The sequence below is a fragment of the Mytilus galloprovincialis genome, chromosome 2 (assembly GCF_965363235.1).
Source record: "Mytilus galloprovincialis chromosome 2, xbMytGall1.hap1.1, whole genome shotgun sequence".
Classification (NCBI taxonomy): Eukaryota; Metazoa; Mollusca; class Bivalvia; order Mytilida; family Mytilidae; genus Mytilus; species Mytilus galloprovincialis.
In genome coordinates this window covers 115,770,574-115,786,186 of record NC_134839.1, presented here as the reverse complement: position 1 = coordinate 115,786,186, position 15,613 = coordinate 115,770,574, and the positions used below count along the sequence as shown (strand labels likewise).

Genomic DNA, 15,613 nt, shown 5'->3' with positions numbered 1-15,613 from the left:
TTACCATTGCCTTTTACCATGCTTACCATGCATTGTGTTCAAACACATTATCCTGATTTTCAAGGTTTCTATTTCCGAATTGTGGGCGTTTTTCCGTTTCGTTTTCAGTTGATAAATCCGTTAATTTGTCCACAGTATCATTCATATTTTTGCCTCACGTCGCAACTTTGAATATAAATATTAGTATGGTATCTACCCCATTAATGGAAGTAGAGAGCAAAGGTAAACTGGACAGGGATCCACTTGTGCAATATTAAAAAAAAACAACATATACGGTGTAGATATGAGGAAAATCCGGATTGTAATAGTTTATAATTGTCAGCCTTTAAAAACAGCATATTAATGTGGAGGATATCGTTAGAATACAATATATATATATATAAAATGACTGAATAAATAGTCAACGATTAATCTTACAGGGCGATGGATCATGTAATATGATTCTGTAAACTACAACAGCTGCACTACAAAATATAAACAAGTTAAAAAGGGTACAACATCACCATTAAATAACTATAAAATGAACAAATATTATATATTTCGGATAACAGATATCCTTCTTCAATAATAGCACGATGTCAAATGAATCGTCAATATATTCAAACTGAGAAACTATCTAAATCTTGAAATTTATACAATTTAAGCGAACACCACAGACGCTGGTACAATTTTAAAATTTCCAAACACGGCGCAAAGATTACAAAGATATGCCAAATAAAAATAGTTATTTGCGATGTGAAATGTCACAACTCTTAATTTCCAAAGGTTGTGACAGTTTAGATGTTATAACTGCATGGAGGGCAGTCCTCAAAACAAAAAATCAAAAATGCCCTAACCGATCCAAGTTGGTATATATATATTCAACTCATCTAAACATCAACCCTTCAATGACATGCCTTATGTATCTGAAAATTAGCTTTTTTCGCAAATGTTTTGTTCTTCCCTCGCCGGGATCAAACCCATGCTACTGAGATATCGTGACACCAAATCGCCTGCACTGTAACCGTCCTGCTAGACCACACGACCACTTGGGCTTCATAAAAATGAAGCTTTCGGTGGCCGGGTGTTATCTTTCTACGCCAGTTTTAATCTAGCGTCGTACTACAGTACATGATATATAAGGGATGAAGATGCTATTCTTACAGATCAGCTAAATTGTCTATAGTAAACGGGATCCTACAAATTAATGTAAGATACAGTCACAGAAAATAATTATATTTATAAGTACGTCTGAGCCAGTGACAACTCTACAACAGATATATCCATCAGATCACCAGCAGTGATGGTGATACATGGCTGTGTACATTGTGTATATACAACTCGTCTAAACATCAACCCAACAATGTTAGATCTGTAAATTTGCTTTCGCTAATTTTTTGTTCTTCCCTTATAAATTACATAAATAAAGTCATATATTATAGTAAATCTTATTTATAGTCGGGCATGCCATGTACAAATCAACACAGTAAAAATGAGCTCTGCACATACTACACATGCAAATAAAACACATGCATAATATAATAGCTAAGCAAACATTCATAAATAAAGGGGCCAGTTGAAGGACGCCTCCGGGTGCGGGAATTTCTCGCTACATTGAAGACCTGTTGGTGACCTTCTGCTGTTGTTTTTTTCTATGGTCGAGTTGTTGTCTCTTTGGCACATTCCCCATTTCCATTCTCAATTTTATAAATAAAATCTAGCAAGATAAACAGAAAAGAAAAGCATATTTTGTTTTAACAAGCTTAATTTGCCTTAGACAAAGAAAAAAGCTAAAGCAAATAAATAAACTATAAACAATAAACAGAACACTGATGGCTAGAAGATTTCTGCTGTGTCGGAGCCGACAGCTATGTTATTGTCTACATGAGCTAAACTCCTTTTGTCATACCTTGTAATTATAGGTTGTGATAAATAAAATGTGAGTTGATATGTAAAATTATTTGAGTTAGTTTGAAATTTTATATATTGTGTAAGAACTCTGGATTGGATTTTGTCACAATTTTGTAAGTTTCTAGTGCCAAGCTTTTCATGCGTCCGATTTTAAGTGTTGGTAGTTTAGATTGTTCGAGTAATGGTTCATATGATTTTGTAAAATTGAAAATGGAAATGGGGAATGTGTCAAAGAGACAACAACCCGACAACAGAACAGACAACAGCAGAAGGTCACCAATAGGTCTTCAATGCAGCGAGAAACTCCCGCACCCGGAGTCGTCGTTCAGTGTAGTCATTATAGATGAATCTGAGCGCTCGTACATGCCGTTTATCATTTTTTTTGTGTTGCACTCGCTTCAAAAATGCCATGTAAGTGGATAACTTTAGTAACTTAGGTTTGACATAATGAGAGAATGGTAAATTGTATTTTTTGCCAGTTTGTTCATGTGTAAACCAAATCTTATCAAAACGTTTAAATGCCTGGATACTTTTTTGCATTTTTATTATAGATATGGGCTGGTTAAAGTCGAGCTTTAAATCAAACTCCAAGTAGTTTTACTTTATCATCGCTTTTGATGTTGTTTCCATTTCAGTTAAAGGCTTTGTTGAGTTTATGTGTTTTACTACAAATCACTATGGGTTGACATTTTTCTGGATTAGCCTGCATTTTATTTTGTGAAAACCATGATATTTAGTGAACCACTGTCTTCCTCCAAGGATTTAACAACTAATGCCCAAAAAACCCTGATTTTGAAAGGGTACAAAAGAAACGTAAATAATATTTTACAAAAAGTGGACAATAAAAATGCAAAATAAGAGAGAGAAGAACGATCAGGATCATTTGTATGGTTGAACTGTTCAAATCTGTTCTAGTGTAAAGTTGTCACATACTTAGACGTTCATTATAAAAAAGAAGATATGGTATGATAGCCAATGAGACAACTCTCCACAAGAACCAAAATGACAGAGAAATAAACAACTGTAGGTCACTGTACATCCTTCATCAATTAGCAAAGCTCATACCGCATAGTCATCTATAAAAGGCCCCAAAGTGACAATGTAAAACAATTCAAACGAGAAAACTAACGGCCTAACTTATGTACACAAAATGAACCATTGAACGAAAAACAAATATGTAACACACCAACCACTGAATTACAGGCTCCTGACTTGGAACAGGCACATACATACAGAATGTTGATAAAAATAACATACATCTAACAAACATGTATATATAATGAAATTTGATGTGTGACAGCATGGTCAGTAAAATTATCACTTCTTTGCGTCAAACAGCTGATCTACAAACTACACGGTCTATTTGCCACAATAATCATGTGTAACAACCATAGACTAAGACGACGGGAAAGACATAACTGAACAGAATAAAGCTATATTTTCCTATAACCTATAGTAACTGGACTGACTAAAGCTATATTTTCCTATAACTTATAGTAACATAAGCAGGGGCGTATGTAATTATAGCATGCACTGTTGCCACAATGACACAGAAGCACGGGTGTAAAAATATTTTTCTTTCGTCATTATAGGTCTTTATGCATGGGTTAGAGTTAGGGTTAGGGTTATATTGTTCCATTTTGTAGACTTTCCCTTACTACTGAATCGTTTGTTCCCTCTACAATACGTGAATGAAATAAACGTGATGAAAAATTCGTAGTGTCGACTCTATTTCTTAATTTAAGAAAAAAATAAAAAATTATAGTCTATTATGTAAATTGAAACGTTTTATTTGTAAGGCCCAATGAAATTGAATATTTTCTTAACGCAACTGCGATGCTCCCTACTTAAACAATGACATGTTTAGAGCTAATATTATAAATGATCCTTCTTGTCATCAATTTTGTGGGTCAGATATTGAGGATGTCAACCATTGTTTCTTAGTTTGTCCAAAATACACATCATGGAGAAAAACTTTATTCAATAATCTTAACTGGCTATCCGAAAACTGTGTTTTAGATACAAAACTATCAATTTGCATAATTTTCAAACATGTTCAAAATTTCATAAAAAGGTCAAACAGATTTCTTATGCAAGGGTTATTGTTACTTGCACGGAACATCATCGTCATCATCAACACACACGTCATCATCACTGAATTATCTGACTTTTCAAATTTTCTTTTTTCTCTCTTTTTCTTTCTCTCCTATTTTTACCTATGTAAGGTAGTTTCATATTCTATAAACTGTTTGCTTTATATGCATATCCATTATACTATTATTGTATTTTTATATTGTATTATGGAGAAGACTTATGGAGAATCATCTGCAAATCAAATACCAGTAAAAAAAACTATAATCACATGCACAAATGAATGAAATTAAAATATCAGAAAAGGGCGTCAACAAACTACTTTCCAACATCAATCCAAATAAAGCTACAGGCCCTGATGAACTATGTGGAAAGGTATTAAAGGAAATGAATGACCACCTAGTCCTATCATCACACGAATCTTCCAAAAGTCAATTAACACGCATACAATACCTACAGACTCAGACTAGAACCATGCAAATGTCTGTCCTGCATTAAAAAATGGAGACAAAAACAATGCCATAAACCACAGACCAATTTCACATACATGTATACTCTGCAAAATAATAGAGCACATCATAGCTAGCCAAATAATGGAACATCTCGAAAAAAAACAAACAATATTTCATATGATTTACAACATAGTTTCCGATCAAAACACTCCTGTGAGACACAATTACTATCTTTCATACAGGACCTAACAAAAGACTTCAATAACAACGTAAAAACTGATGTCGTTGTGATAGACTTTGCCAAAGCTTTTGACAAATTCTCTCACAAAAGGTTACTATATAAATTGAAATACTACGGCATAGACAATAATACCTTGGAATGGTTTGGTGATTTTTTTTTACACCAACGTACACACACAGTCATGCTAGATAGAGAACAATCAGAAAAAAATTGGGGTAACATCTTGAGTGCTACAAGGCACCGTCCTTGGCCCAATCTTATTCCTCATTTACATATATGATTTCCCAGAATACCAACAATGTACAACATAGCACCTTAAGGTTGTTTGCCGATGACAGCATCATCTACAGAAACACCAAAAACAAGGGATAATGCATCCAAATTACAACAGATTCAGCGGCACAATGGGAAAAAGATTGGTTAATGGCAAATGATCCATACACAAAAAAAAAACATTCAACCATGGCTACATCCTTTATGGTCACATTCTCCATACTGAAACAGCTCCACAATATTTAGGCATAACCATCCAATCAGATCTTAAATGGAATAAACACATAAATAGCAAATGCAAATCGACAACTTAATTTTCTAAAACGTAACTTTAAAGTATCATTCAAACAAATTAAAGAAAGAGCATCCATGTCATTAGTTAGTTCTAAGCTTGAGTACAGCTCTTGTGTCTGGGACCCTCACCAAAAAAATTAAATCAACCAAATTGAGATGATCAAGCGAAGAGCTGCTCGCTATACCTGTACCAATCCCAGCTTGGTCTCAAATATGCTTGATCACCTATAGTGGCCTACATTACAATTGAGACGAATACAAACAAGATTAGCAGTACTAGTATTCTATAAAGTCATACATCAACACATAGTAATCTACCATAAAGGTCCTCTCGTTTAATCAGACATAAACATACCAACTACTTTAAACAAATTCAAACAAATAAAGACTCTTACAAGTTCTCTTTCTATCCACATATAATAGCAAAACGGAACCTACTACCTACATCAGCAATCCTTTGTACAACAGTCGACGGCTTCAAAGAGCAGATTTCTACATCTGCTCTTTCACAGATATGCTAAAAAACTTCATAACATGTACATAGTTTTACCAAGAAATATACACAAATGACAATTTATGGCATTAAAATTGAAATCTTTTTTAAACTTATCGGTGACCTATATTTTTTATTATTATTTTCAAACAAGCTGTACTTAAACTAAACTTTTGTAAAATTTGAGTGATTTCTGTAATTTTTTTTTTTTTTTTTTTCGATATTACCTTTTTTTCTCCTATTAGTTCAACAGAAAAAGTAACTTTACAAAAATGTATGCTTCTTTCGAAGGCATATTGTGAGCGTAAATGAACGGGGACTCCATCTTTTTATTTTATTTTTTAATGAAGTATAAGATAAAGTTCATTTGTAGAAAAATATAGCGAAATCCTACATTAAATAAAATTTCGATTTAGACCCGCGAGCCTGCCTGAGCTACTTATAATCTGATACGTGACATGCATTGCAGCGTTACGTATAGCAGTAGCACGTCATCATGTAGTAAGCTACTTATAATCTGTATGTGACATGCATTACAGCGTTATGTATAGCAGTAGCACGTCATCATGTACTGAGCTACTTATTATCTGATATGGGACATGCATTGCAGCGTTACGTATAGCAGTAGCACGTTATCATGCACTAAGCTACTTATAATCTGTATGTGACAAGCATTACAGCGTTACGTATAGCAGTAGCACGTCATCATGTACTAAGCTACTTCTAATCTGTATGTGACAACTGTATGTGACATGCATTGCAGCGTTACGTATAGCAGTAACACGTCATCATGTAGTAAGCTACTTATAATCTGACACGTGACATGCATTGCAGCGTTACGTATAGCAGTAGCACGTCATCATGTACTAAGCTACTTATAATCTGACACGTGACATGCATTGCAGCGTTAATTATAGCAGTAGCACGTCATCATGTACTGAGCTACTTATAATCTGACACGTGACATGCATTGCAGCGTTACGTATAGCAGTAGCACGTCATCATGTAGTAAGCTACTTATAATCTGTATGTGACATGCATTACAGCGTTATGTATAGCAGTAGCACGTCATCATGTACTAAGCTACTTATAATCTGTATGTGACCACTGTATGTGACCACTGTATGTGACATGCATTGCAGCGTTACGTATAGCAGTAACACGTCATCATGTAGTAAGCTACTTATAATCTGACACGTGACATGCATTGCAGCGTTACGTATAGCAGTAGCACGTCATCATGTACTAAGCTACTTATAATCTGACACGTGACATGCATTTGCAGCGTTAATTATAGCAGTAGCACGTCATCATGTACTGAGCTACTTATAATCTGACACGTGATATGCATTGCAGCGTTACGTATAGCAGTAGCACGTCATCATGTAGTAAGCTACTTATAATCTGTATGTGACAAGCATTACAGCGTTACGTATAGCAGTAGCACGTCATCATGTACTAAGCTACTTATAATCTGTATGTGACAACTGTATGTGACATGCATTGCAGCGTTACGTATAGCAGTAACACGTCATCATGTAGTAAGCTACTTATAATCTGACACGTGACATGCATTGCAGCGTTACGTATAGCAGTAGCACGTCATCATGTACTAAGCTACTTATAATCTGTATGTGACATGTATTGCAGCGTTACGTATAGCAGTAGCACGTCATCATGTAGTAAGCTACTTATAATCTGTATGTGACAAGCATTACAGCGTTACGTATAGCAGTAGCACGTCATCATGTACTAAGCTACTTATAATCTGACACGTGACATGCATTGCAGCGTTAATTATAGCAGTAGCACGTCATCATGTATTGAACTACTTATAATCTGACACGTGACATGCATTGCAGCGTTACGTATAGCAGTAGCACGTCATCATGTAGTAAGCTACTTATAATCTGTATGTGACATGCATTACAGCGTTACGTATAGCAGTAGCAAGTCATCGTGTACTAAGCTACTTATAATCTGACACGTGACATGCATTACAGCGTAACGTATAGCAGTAGCACGTCATCATGTACCAAGCTACTTATAATATGTATGTGACATGTATTACAGCGTAACGTATAGCAGTAGCACGTCATCATGTACTAAGCTACTTATAATCTGACACGTGACATGTATTACAGCGTAACGTATAGCAGTAGCACGTCATCATGTACCAAGCTACTTATAATATGTATGTGACATGCATTGCAGCGTTACGTATAGCAGTAGCAATCTATTTTTTTTTGCGACAAGTCGAAAACAATTTTTTTCTCTTAATTTTCGCAATACATATAGTGGCAGTTGAGGGTGAAACAAGCAATTTTTTTTTCTCAGGGTCAAAGACAAATTATTTTTTCTTTCCAAAAACTGGAAACAAACTTTTTTTTCCAAAAAAAATCCATAATCCCCTCACCCCCCCCCCCCCCCCCCCCCCACCACCTACCCCTTTGAAAATCAAATAGTTTCTGCCTAAGCTACTTATGATCTGATATAGGACATGCATTACAGCGTTACTTATAGCAGTAGCAGGTCATCATGTACTAAGCTACTTATAATCTGTATGTGACATGCATTGCAGCGTTACGTAGAGCAGTAGCACATCATTGTGTGTCTTTTAAAGTTGATCTATTAAGCCATCTATTCAAATGCTTGGTTTGCTGAATCAGACAACATGAGAATCTCATGAAACTGCCCTTAGCACCAATTGAAGTATTATAATTATTATGTTACTCTCTATCTGAGCCAGGCTTCTCTAATGCCTAATTAATTATAGTTGAATCAGTCTAAAATTTCGTCTGGTAAAATACTTAGAAAAGTGTCCTCTTAATAACACTTTTGACTCAATATTTTGATGGTCGCATCTTTTCATTGTATATTAAAAGCCATTTTAGAAGAGAGAGTTCAGAACCCAGGATAAAAAGGGGGAACCAATCATATGTCCCCATTCCAAAGCATTGATCGTCAAAAAGAGTGTTTCAAATCCTAGGATTTGAGCGCTCGGGATCCCCTTCTTTTTGAATCCGCCACTGATTGTATTACTTGTCAGATATACACCTTTAAAACAGTACAAACAGGTGATCCTCCTCTTTTAATACTTTTCCATTATGAATAATTTACACCTGTGTGTTGGCTAAGTACGTTACAGAACGAAGTGTAATGTTTTAATGTACTAACAATGCCGATTAAAAGTCAGATAAGGTCCATTTCAGATAAAAGTACAAATTAAATATGCTTATCCTTTACTTAATTGAAACTCCTATTATAACCGGATTAAAACGTCACCTTAGTTTGTTAAAGTCTGATCGACAGGTTCAACTTGAGATTTACCTTTATTTTATTTTAACAGTTTTAAAAATATTGGTTTTCACCTGATCATTTGATAGCAGACGATCAATAATGTATCACGTGATTTGTGAAATGGAAGGCCGTGTATTTAACATACCGTTGACTAATTCAAACAGTTTATATTCGGAAACTGTCTATGAAGTGGAGTGAACCTAAGTTGTCAACTGTTATTGAAACTAAGACATACAAACATTTAATGGAAACTAATGTGAAGGGTAAAAGTCGGACAAAAAGTTATCATTTAGACTTTTTACTTATTTTGTAACGAAAAACAGGATATTATACAGTTAGAAATGTCAACAAGTTTATTTAAACAACATAGGACAATAGACTATCTTCAGGTCATCAAATTTTAAGTATGAATGGAAATTGCCTAACTTACATGGCCCGTGACACGGGTCATTTATAAATATCAGTGTGTACATCATGATATGGAAGTTTAATCAAAGTCTGCTAACAATACCTGGTAATCAAGTGTATACAAATATTCCACTGAACAGTAAAATTAAAGGTACGCTCCGTGATACATAGAAAGAAAGTGAAAATTAATTAAACTTTCTTTCTGGTCAACGATATAATTTAATTTATTTTATTTTATTGAAATGCTCCTACAACGTGTGTTTATTTCGATCTAAAGATAAACTTTGATCTTGAGCCAATGTTAATAACGATGAGATCCAGCGAAGCAGTTCCCCAGTCTTTTGTTAGACCAAAGTTAAATCAACGTCAACATATAGTACAGCCATTATGGATGCGAGTTTTAGAGGAAAAATATCAGAAACTACAACTTAAAATTGCACAGAGTACTGCCACAATGAATGGATTATATAATTCTACGATAGGCAGAAATATATATGATACTAAACTTGTACGAGCATCACTGCAAAGAACGAAAGAGCAACGTCGGAGTGGTAAATATGAAATAAAATCCACGAGGATTTCAGCAACAAAAATCTATACCGGTGGCGAGACAAAACACAAGACCACTAATATATACAGTGAAATCAACGAACGTTCAAACAGTGATGACGAATATGTCAACACGTTTGATAAGGGAACGAAAATTAACGATTCTGGGGTAAGAGTTAGTGAAATTTTATGTTTGCGTTACGATAAGAATCAGCCATTTAGAAAGGACCTATCAAAGATTTTGAAACCACAGGAGAATTCACACACTTATAATGGGAACTACAGCAATATTGACAATTCATCAAATAATTTGAAAAATGCAGATATTTCATCTTCTAGCATAAAAACTGCAGAATATTCTCCTAGTCGTCATAGTTTATCTACTCTTAAAACTTCCAAATCATGTCCTGTCAAGTTGATGGATAATTGTGTTCAAACAAAATCTCGCTCAGAAAGTGCAGGTAGAACAAACATTAATAGAAGAAAAATGAAAATGTTTTCACGGATGTCAGCAGAAGCTCAAACAGCATTGACGGAGACTATAAAGGAGAATGAATCCGAAGGAAACTTAGATTCCGAAGACGAGGATAACACGGCAATAGTGGACAACATATTTCGAACGGAGCGTGAACTTTCAATAGAAGATAGAACTAATTGTAATGATTCTGAAATATCAATGCCTTCTAGAGATAGTCGCTCTATTCATACCAAACTACCGGAAATTCCTACAGAAAATCCAGATATTCTGTCCTTACGGCATATCAAATCAAATGATGGAAACGTTGGCAAATATCCATTCCCTTCAAAACGAGAGACAACATTCGAAATAACTCCGCCAGGATTTGACATTCGTTATAGAGATGCACCGATCAGGGAAGAGCGAGAGTCGGAAACACCTCCTCCTGACATAAGGGACAGGGCTATAAGAAAATGTGAAGACTGGTTAACTCGTTATACGCCTAAAACACCGAGACCAAGTCAAACATCTCAATGACATCATGTTATTCCAGGCTAATGTTTTTATTATCTTTGTTTTGTAAACGTACGTCTCTTTCAGTATTATCAGATACTACACAAGTTATAAATCATACATCGAATTCTATTAAGACGAACATAATACTACAAAATCAATCATTGGAAAATTGAAGACATTGATAATCAGTGAGTGTATGACAGGACGGGTAAATTGACATGGTAAGATATATCATTTAAAATGCTTGTGAAACCCGAGAAACCCTTTCATTTACAAAATACTGTGCGATGTTCCAAGAACAAGCATTATCTGGAATCACAATATTTTTCTTATTTTATTTACGTTTTAGCAATTGGAAAGTCTATACGTATTTAGCCATCGACTATGTCATTGGCCAATCATTATATGTGTATGTGTGTGATGGGAATGGATAAGTTTGTCGTTTTTAGTCACCGACCAATCATTTTATGTTTTCTGTCCTTTTTTTATAAATGAATTGTTAGATTCCAATTTTCTTTAAAAAATCCTCCAAGTGCAGGTATAACAAGTATTCTGCAATAGTTTTAATCAGTTCGTTTAATCTAAAGTTGAAAATAAACTAAAACCACATCTTCCTAACTATTAAAAGCAGTAATGATTATAAAAAAAACCTTCCTTTTCTGTGTATATGTAATAATTGACAAAAAGTATGTTTAAATTTTATTTGAGTTTTAAAAAGGAAATCAACTTATGTCACCATTGAAAACAAATGGTTGGTTTCCTCTGAAATAATTAGATAGAGTTTTAAAAGTATTGTCGTTCAATGTGTTCTGTTTCTATCGAAATAAAACACTTAAAATCAAAAAGATATATATATATATAATATATATATATATGTGTGTACATAAATTAATCATGTAAAAAATTCAGGGATTGCAAATATACAGAAAACTGTACATTTTAAAGACTGCACAATCCTCTTTTAGCCAATCCGTCCCCTTGAAACAAAGTATTCTTAACTGTGATATGTATATATTATTTTTTTTAGCATTTATTAAGCATGTAAAGTGCTGGTTTTATTACGCACGTTGTTATTTTTTAATGTTATACTTTAGATTAATTTATTAAAAATAATGAAACTTTTTTGCTTATTTTTATCAATATCTGTACAAATACACGCAGGTTGATGACACATGTTGCTGTTTACCGGACTACATGATAACCCATGTCGTTGATTATTTATACAGTGACACAGGTCGTTGATTATTAGCAGGTTGAGACAGGTCGTTGATTATTTACTGGTTTGGACAGATCGTTGATGATTCACAAGTTGGAGCAGGTAGTTGATTATTCACAGGTTGAGACATGACGTTGATTATTCACAGGTTGAGACATGACGTTGATTATTCACAGGTTAGGGCAGGTAGCTGATTGTTCACAGGTTGAGACAGATAGTTGATTATTCCAAGATTAAGACAACAGCTCGTTGATTATTCACAGGTTGAGACAGATCGTTGATTATTCACGGGTTGAGACAGATCGTTGATTATTCACAAGTTGGGACGGGTCGTTGATTATTCACAGGTTGAGACAGGTCGTTGATTATTCACAGGTTGAAAGAGCATGTGATTATTCACAGGTTGAGACAGATCGTTGATTATTCACAAGTTGGGACGGGTCGTTGATTATTCACAGGTTGAGACAGGTCGTTGATTATTCACAGGTTGAGACATGATGTGGATTATTCACAGATTAAAACAGGTTGTTGTTTATTCACAGGAAGACAAATGGCGTTGATTGTTTACAGGTTGAGATAATTCGTTGATTATTCACAGGTTCTTACGGGTCGTTGATTATTCACAGATTTTAACAGGTCGCTGATTTTTCACAGAATGACACATGACATTAATTATTTACAGAATGACACATGACGTTAATAACCCACAGATTAAGACAGGGTGTTGATTATTGAATGAATGACACAAAACGTTGATTATTCACAGGTTGAAACAGTCGTTGATTTTTCACAGGTTCTTACAGGTCATTGATTATTCACATTATGACACATGGCAAGGATTTTTCACAGGTTAAGACAGCTCGTTGATTATTCACAGAATCTAACGGGATGTTGATTATTCACAGATTCACACAGGTCGTTGATTATTCCCACGATGACACATGACATTAATTATTCACAGGTTGAGACAGCTCGTTGATTATTCAGAGGTTGAGACAGGTCGTTGATAATTCACAGGATGACACATGGTGTTGATAATTCACAGGATGACATATGGCGTTGATTATTCACAGAATGACACATGGCGTTGATTAATCACAGGTTGACACATGGCATTGATTATTCACAGTGACACATGCCGTGTATTATTCAGATATAGACAGGTCGTTGTTTATTCACAGGATGACACATGGCGTTGATTATTCACAGATTTAGACAGGTAGTTGATTATTCACAGGTTAAGACAGGTCGTTGATTATTCACAGGATGACACATGGCGTTGATTATTCATAGGTTGAGACAGCTCGGTGATTATTCACAGGTTGAGACAGATCGTTGATTATTCACAAGTTGTGACGGGTCGTTGATTATTCACAGGTTGAGACAGGTCGTTGATTATTCACGGGTTAAGACAGATCGTTGATTATTTACAAGTTGGGACGGGTCGTTGATTATTCACAGGTTTTTGACTATTCACAGTTTGAGACATATCTTTGATTATTTACAGGTTTGGTAAAGTCTTTGAATATTAGCAGCTTGAGACAGTTCGTTGATTATTAGCAGGTTGAGACAGGTTGTTGATAATTCACAGGATAAAACATGGCATTGAGTATTCACAGGATGACACGTGGCGTTGATTATTCACAGAATGACACATGGCATTTATAATTCACAGGTTGACACTTGGCGTTGATGTTTCACAGGTTGAGACAGGTAATTGATTATTCACATGTTGAACCAGGTCGTTGTTTATTCACAGGTTGACACATGACGTTGATTATTTTACATGTTCAGACAGGTCGTTGATTATTCACAGAATTTTACAAAGTGTTAATTTTTTACAGGTTGACACAGGTGGTTGATTTTTCATAGAAATACACAGGGCTTTTATTAAACTCAGGTTGAGACAGTTCGTTAATTATTCACAGCATGATACAGGGAGTCTATTATTTACATAATGAGAGGATGTTTATCATTCACAGTTTTGCTCAGGTCGGTAATAATTCACAGGTTCAGACAGGGTGTTTATTAAATACAGGTTGACACGAGTGGTTGATTATTCATAGATTGCAGAGGGAGTTTACTAAACACATTTTGAGACAGGTCGTTGAGTATTCTCATCATGATACATGTAGTTTATTTCACACATCGTGAAACAGGTTTTTTTTCTTCACAAAATGACACATGTCGTTATTTAAACACATCATGAGACAGGTGGATGATTTTTCACAGAATGTCACAGAGGGTTTATTAAACATATCGTGAAGCAGGTCGTTGATTTTCACAGAATGACACAGAGAGTTTATTATTAACAGGTTCAAAAAGGTAGTCGATTATTCACAGAATGATATAAATTGTTAATTATTCACAGAACGACACAGGTCATGTAATAAACAAGGTAGTTAGTTGTTTTCATTTACAGGTCCAGACAAGTCGTTGATTATTCACAGGTCTTAGATTATACATGATGGTTACATAGTCTGTTTCACTTCTACCACCCCCCCCCTTTTTACAGCAGTGATGTCCTGTTTTTTTTTCAGAGATTGTCCTAAGTCTGGTTGATTAAAAATAAAAATATACTGTTTGGCATGTGTACCTGTTATTTTTTTTCCAAGTTTGTGATAGCGTTGTACTATGACTGTGTCAAATCATTTACTCTCAAACATATTATACAATTACTGTTCCATTGAACTTATGAATCGTCATATTGTAGTTAAAAGTTAATTTATCTATAACGTTTGGTTCTGAATTTGTAAAAGTAGATATATAAAATGTAATTTTTGTAAGTAGGCAGACCTTTTCTTATATTTGTATTCATAAACCTCCAATGTCTGTTGAACAGTGTAGTTGTTATGCTTTTGAATACCCTATGTGGTTATCTTTTCAGTGCAAGATCATGTATCAAGATTACAGTCCTGTAAACAGTTCATTATACATTCATTTTTATACATACGTACTTCAGAAATGACAGCAAAGGCTTTTGTGTTTACTGTACCTTGATATGTCAAAAAAAGAATATGAAATACAAATCTCGTCATATCTATGCATAACATACACCTATAATTATTTAACATAATACGTTTTATACGTTCTATTAAAGTATCAATGCCCCTTTTACAAGAACAATGCAAGGAACTATGCACATGAAAGGAACTAAACTTTAAAGTCATTGTATATTCATCAATAAATAATAAAATGTAGAATGTATGCATAACTTTAGTCAGGATTATGTACACAAAGAAAATGAAAGGTTTTTTTTATCATGTAGAAATTTCCCAGGAGTTTCAAAGTATAACAGTTGTAACGATAAAACGTTTCTTATTTCACAGCTCTTCATTATCAAAATCCTTACACACATTTCAAAACTGTTTAGCAATCAATCAATATATAAATGCTATTTATATCACAGTGAACGAACAAAACAGGTGATCTA

General features: G+C 34.5%; 2 protein-coding genes across 3 annotated transcripts in view; one reads left to right on the top strand and one right to left on the bottom strand.

Annotated features, from left to right (window-relative positions):
* LOC143065526 (tRNA N(3)-cytidine methyltransferase METTL2-like) overlaps positions 1-231 on the bottom strand; it is a 63,236-nt gene extending 63,005 nt beyond the window's left edge. Inside the window, exon 1 of one of the 2 annotated variants that reach the window (XM_076239155.1) lies at positions 27-231. In XM_076239155.1, the coding sequence (XP_076095270.1) occupies positions 27-145 (119 nt within the window). In that variant the 5' untranslated portion in view covers positions 146-231. The remainder of the gene's footprint in view (positions 1-26) is intronic. The other variant, XM_076239154.1, reaches the window with a different exon arrangement.
* An 8,877-nt stretch (positions 232-9,108) lies between these two features.
* LOC143065525 (uncharacterized) lies at positions 9,109-12,086 on the top strand. The gene has a single exon (XM_076239153.1). The coding sequence runs from the start codon at positions 9,741-9,743 to the stop codon at positions 10,983-10,985; it is 1,245 nt and encodes a 414-aa protein (XP_076095268.1). The 5' UTR covers positions 9,109-9,740; the 3' UTR covers positions 10,986-12,086.
* Positions 12,087-15,613: the final 3,527 nt, after the last annotated feature.